This window comes from Mirounga leonina, unplaced genomic scaffold (assembly GCF_011800145.1).
Source record: "Mirounga leonina isolate KUSES-001 unplaced genomic scaffold, KU_Mleo_1.0 Mir_150, whole genome shotgun sequence".
In the NCBI taxonomy this organism is placed as follows: Eukaryota; Metazoa; Chordata; class Mammalia; order Carnivora; family Phocidae; genus Mirounga; species Mirounga leonina.
The window spans coordinates 36156515-36162514 of record NW_023270374.1 but is presented as its reverse complement, the minus strand read 5'-3'; the positions used below and the strand labels follow the sequence as shown (position 1 = coordinate 36162514).

The window sequence follows — 6000 nt, the reverse complement described above, 5'->3', positions numbered from 1 at the left end:
AACCAACTGAGCCACCCAGGCGCCCCTGAGCTTGGACTTTTAAAAACCACCCGTCCCCTTGCCAGCCGAGCCCCACCTTTGTGCAGGCGATTGCATGTGCACACATGCATACACACACACACACACACACACTGTCTCTCTCTCTCTCTGTCTCTCTGTCTCTCTCTCATACCACGCTCGCTCTCTCGCTCTTTGGGGAGAAAGGACTTCTCCACGGTTTCAGTGAATTCACTGCTTCCCGGTCCCCCGCCCCAGGGAGCCGCTTGGAGCATCGTCCTTGTCCTTGTCGAATTCCAAAGGTAGCTTAGCAACAGCACCATCCGCAGAGTGAACCCCGGGCGCCCAACAGTAACCTATTTTACAAGCTCCTTCTCCATCACTCACCGCCAGGCTCCTGTCGGCACCCGCAGGAACCGCTGCGGCCCGTGGTTGTCGCCTCAGCCTCAGCATCCGAGGCTCCCTCCCTGGTCCTGCTCCCTGGGCAGCCTGGCCCGCCTCTTCCCCTCACCTGCCCCCAACTCCCACCCTCAAAGCAACCTCCCAGATTTCCATACAGTCTGGGTACTTTGACTAATCCCTTTTCTGAACTGTAATTTCCCCTGAGGCTTCTGTCAGCTGGATGTGGATTTTGTAGGATTTTTTAATTTTTTTTTTAAAAAGATAGAATTATGGGGTCAGCACTTATGACCAACTCCTGTGGGCGGTGAGATCTATTTTAGATATACAGCAGGATTAAAGTGGGGAGGAGAGCAGATTTAATTAAGTTGCTAATATTTAAAGAAAATTGATGAACTCCTCGTTTACCAGAAGCACAGGCGTGAACAGACCCCTCATTCCGGGGGAGGCTTTTTATTTGATTTGCTTTCCATTTAAATCCTGGACTCGTTTTATTTGCGTAGCTGCGCTGTCCGTTTAATTGTCTTTAATAAGGAAAACGTACCTCTGCTCGCATTTAATTTTGATTTAATTAGGAGGAAGTAATTAATGGCCTCGTAAATCCCATTTTTCAGTTCCCCCCGGGATGAGAAACCATCACTCTTGTGTTTTTCACGTTGTTTATGATCCAGGGCTGGGACCTGCGGAGGGGTAATCTCCTCTGGGGCTGTCCACACTTGATGGCAATGGATAGAACCCAGGATGTGGAATCAGGCTTCAGGATCACCCCTTGATGGCTAGTGTGTGACCTCACAGGCCCTCTCTGATCCTCAGCTTGCCAACCTGTGCAGCAGGGAGGGAATAACCTCTGATTGGCAAATTCCTAATGGGACATCAATGAGGTTGCAGTAAAGGGTCTAGAAGTGTGTCTAGTGACTCTTCTCTCTAGTCTAGCTCATGTGTACCTGGGATTTAACAGTGACTGGATCCTCCAGAAACCCCAGAAGGCAGGTGGGGTATTTTAGTGACTGTTATATATTTCATTCTTCATTTATTTGATATGTTTGGTGCCATGCCTTGTGCTGGGTGCTGGGTAGAAGGAAACAAACAGCCATATGCTTGGTCCTCAAGGAGCTCACATCTCACACTTGCACATGTATATACTCTAACACACACACACTCTTTCTCGCTTCCCCCATATTTTCTCTGCAGGCCTACTCAGGACACCTATGTGTGCCAGGCATGGGGAGTTCAGACAGGCATGAATCAAAGTTAGTACACACCCCTGAGGCCCAGGACAGCTAGGGAGACAGATGTGCAACACTGAGGTGTTATGGGGGAGTGTGGAGCAGAAGGGAGTGTGCATGGGGCAGGACGAAGGCTCTTCAACCAAACGACGTGGGGGTGGGGGAGCACCTAAGAGGACTGCCTGAAGGAGGAGACAAGCCCAGTTTAAAAGACAAGAAGGTACTAGACGATGCCCTTGTCTCTCCAATGGGTCAGGATTTCAGCCTATGGTCTTGTGTCAGGAGATGGGGGATGAAGTGGGTGACCCTCAGTCCCTCCTGAGCCCAGGGTGGGAAAAGTAGAGGGCACTGATCTGCACTGAGCACTTACATCGTGCCAGGAGTTTCCACACATTATCTTATGAATCGTTGGAAGGCGTGGGAGCCATATCGTATCCTTTACAAATGAGAAGACTGAGGCTCAGAGAAGGGTAGCCTCTGGCTCAGGGCCATGCCACAGGCCAGCGGCAAAGCCTAAGCTGGCACCCAGCTGTTCCTGATCCCGAAGCCCATTGTCTCTCCTGATTTGTGATTTGCAGTCCTTTTCCAAATGATGAAGTAGAGGCCCAGGTAGAAGAGGCCACCCAGGACTGTGGCCGGCACAAGGCAAAAGGTGTGTCCAGGCCTCTCCCCCAGCCAGACTGACAGACTGCAGAGGCTGCAGAGGGACAAACTGCACTTTGGAGTCAAACAGACGTAGGCCTAGCTCAGTGTCCTCACCTGGAAAAAGGGGATACATCCACGTGCGCTCCGACGTTCAGTTAGATTTCTGCAGAGGCCCCCAACACACCTGGCACGTGGTAGGCACTCCATACACAAGAGCGCTGGCCTCCAGCCCCTACTCACAGCTGAGCGTCTTGGGAAATGTCCTTCTGGGGCTAGAGACACAGGCACACCCTCTTCATTCCAGAGCCAGGACCCACGCGGGCAGGGCAGACGGCCCCCGCCCAGCCCAGCCCCACAGCTCGCAGCTCGAAGCTCCCGCCCCCACCTCCACCCCCACCCCAGCCCCCACACCCCCGCCCTGGCGTTCAGCTCTGTCTGACTCTGCAGTCCCCAGAGAGTGGCCACTGGGCCAGCGCATGAGCACTATGTCATCCGTCACTGAAGAAGAACATTGGTGACATCACCGCTGTCTTCCACTCCCTCCTCCCCGCTCCTCACTCATGAGTGATCCCTGTCCGGGATGTGAGTAAGGTCTGCAGGGACGTGATAGAGACCCAGGGAGCAGAAAGGGAAGGCAACAATGGCCTACTGAGGGTTCAGGCCATTACAAACATGCTCTCATTGAATCCTCACCACACCTGTGCCAGGGAGGGCTTGATCTGATTTCTCAGGTGGGAAAGCAGAAAAAAATGAACAAGCCCATGATCACAACATTAGTGTGATGGAATCAGGAGATTGGCTTCCTGAACTAGGCTGTGAGACACAGCAGGTTACTTCCCCTCTCTGCATTTCCGTTTTCTCATCTGAGAAATGGGAAGAATCATGTTTCATAGGGCAGCGATGAAAACTGATAAGATTATCGCTGTTAAGCATCCCCCCACGTGGTGTCTATCCCACCCATGGCTTGGCGGTGTTTGCTGACTGTGTAAGCAGACGCCGGGTCTGATTGGAAAGTGGGTGAAGGCACTGGAAGAGGGAGCAAGTTCACCCTCTCCTATCCCCACGTCCCCTGGGCCAAGGTGGAAGGAAAGCATAAACAGCAAACAGGAGAGACAGGTCTCCTCATCCCCAGCATTGCCAATGATTCAGGGCTGACGTCCTGAGATAATTTTATTAGGGGCATTAAACTGAGTTATGAGGTTTTTACAATCCAGCCACTTATGAGAAATCTATTAACAGTAACTGGACAGGAAGAAGGCTTTTCAGTGGAGCCCAGAACGGGCATTAATTGGGGCAATCTATAACAGGACGGGGACCCGGGAAGGTTCCACCAGACGCCTCCATTTACTCCCCGCAATTTCTGCTGAGAATCAGCAGACTCGCCAAAAAGAGAGAGATGCCCATTAATCGGCTAATGAAATATGAAAATGTTTATGGGCCATTCAATCTTCCAAATGGCACTTCTATAATCCACCTTTCAGACACAGAGTTCCACCAGCAGAATTTATACCCAGGCTCCTCCTGCGTGGCAAGGGGTGGGTGGGCTTTCATCCCCCTTCGTGACGACTTCATTGGCACCTGTTGTCCTGCTGAGTGGGCTGGGGTATGTGGCATCCTGACCTGAAAGGGGCCTTAGGGATTCTGTCACTCACACTCCATCTCTACGGAAGCTTAGAGCGGAGCAGGGACCCACCCAAGGTCACCAGCTTCATCGGACGCTTTTCCCTCTGCTTAGAGCCGCCTCAGAAATGTGGGCATCGGAGGATCAGAGCCAGTCCAACTAGTGCATGTCAGAGACCTAGGTGTTTCTGTTTGGGAGAACAGTCTTGCTACTGCTTTCTTGCCTAAGAGATCTCGGTTCAGTGAAAACAGCCGGGGATTTGGAGCCTGTCGGTGGCTGGATTAAATCCCAGTTATATATAGCTAATATTTAGTAAATAACATAATAGTAACGATAGCTACCATTTATTGGACACTTATTATGTCTCAGGCAGGGCTGATTTTCAGCTAGTACATACCAGTGTCATTGTGCCAGTTGTTAAGATAGTGAAAAAGCTCCCCCCCACTGCGGTGAATGGTCTTTCTCCTCTCCCTCACCCCAGTTCCCTCAGCTCCCCCGACCTCTCTCCGTGACCCAGCAGCCAGAGGGTCCTGCCTGGCCTGGCCAGGGTCCTGCTGAGGTAGGACTCTGTGGCAGGGCCCCTGCTGGGCTGGCTGGTAGATGTCGCATGTCCCGCGTGCCAGGCAGGTGCTAGCGCCTTCTATAGACTTTAAACTTTAGGTAAGTCCATGAATGGCTTAGCACGGCGCCTGGCATGGAGCAGGTGCTCCTTCAATGTGCCTTTCCTCCCCGCTCCCTTCACTCCCCGTCCCCACCAAGCTCAGAGTCTGGGGGCTGGGGTCGGACCCATAACTCAGAGTGGGGTCAGAGACAGCCATTTGGAAGCTTGATAGAAAGGCAAACTCCGAGGCCCCGCCCCGGACCCACTGACTTTCCTCCCTGCCTCCCCAGATCCACTCGGACTCCGACGAGGGTGACGGGGCCATCAAGTACACCATCTCAGGTGAGGGCGCTGGGACCATCTTCCTGATCGATGAGCTGACGGGAGACATCCATGCCATGGAGCGCCTGGACCGGGAGCAGAAAACTTTCTACACACTGCGGGCTCAGGCTCGGGATCGTGCCACCAACCGCCTGCTAGAGCCCGAATCGGAGTTCATCATCAAGGTGCAGGACATCAACGACAGCGAGCCCCGCTTCCTGCACGGCCCCTACATTGGAAGTGTGGCCGAACTCTCACCCACAGGTGGGTGGCAGGCTGAGCCAGGGGCTAGGGTGAGGGGAGCCGCCGGGTTCTGAGGGAGAGCCTGCGGCGGGGACTGGCTGATAATCTGGGGAGATGCGAGAGGGACAGGAGCTGCTGCCCCAGGCAGGGGGTAGAGGCATGAGCCCAGGTGCCCACACGGGCTCAGGCATAGTGATGACACGGTCACAGCTGCACACATGACCTCAGACACATACATGGACACCGTCCCCACGTGGACATGGGCCTCCGGGCGGCCATAGCAACACCCTTGGGCATGGGCACCCCCACAGGCCCAGCCCCACTTACAGGCGTGGGCACAACTGAACACGGGCACGCCTACAGCTGGGAAGAACAGGAGTGGCACACAGCTGGAACGAGGCCCAAGCGCACATCCAGACACGGCCTCACACCCGACAGAGCCTCATACAGCGCCCCTCGGGAAGCAGCCCCACACGCCGATGGAGCTTACGCACAGACACGGTCACCTACAAAGCCACAGGCCAAAGCCACCAACACACGTGCCCCGCCCGGGGCCAGGCTTCCCCAGAGTGTAGCCACAACAGGGATGAGCAGTCACAGAGGCCACAGCATCCAGACAGCTTCGTTCCCTGCCCAGGGGAGACCCCAGTACCCCAAAGCCCAGCCCCCTGGGAACAGGTCCACAAAGACGCCTGAGCCCCAGACGCAGGCCAGCTGCACGTAGCCGGGTACGGCCACTAGCGTGCAGGGGCGCTGGGGACGCGCCATGATACAGGTAAACCGGGAGCCCACACACCAGAACCTCCACGTGCGAGAAGACCTCAGGCGAGGCCATACTCCAAAGCTCACCCCCACATAGCAGCGGGACACTGAAGCGGAAGGTTGGATGAATATGCCCGCTCCCACGGTGGGGCCCACTTCTCCCCGGGGCTCCTGGGAGAAGCCGG

At 54.7% G+C, this 6000-nt stretch overlaps 1 protein-coding gene across 1 annotated transcript in view; it reads left to right on the top strand.

The window, feature by feature from the left end:
* Window positions 1–6000, top strand: part of CDH22 (cadherin 22) — a 66322-nt gene that overhangs the window by 3647 nt on the left and 56675 nt on the right. The window contains exon 2 of the mRNA XM_035005709.1: window positions 4780–5074. Coding sequence (XP_034861600.1) covers window positions 4780–5074 — 295 coding nt within the window. The remainder of the gene's footprint in view (window positions 1–4779; window positions 5075–6000) is intronic.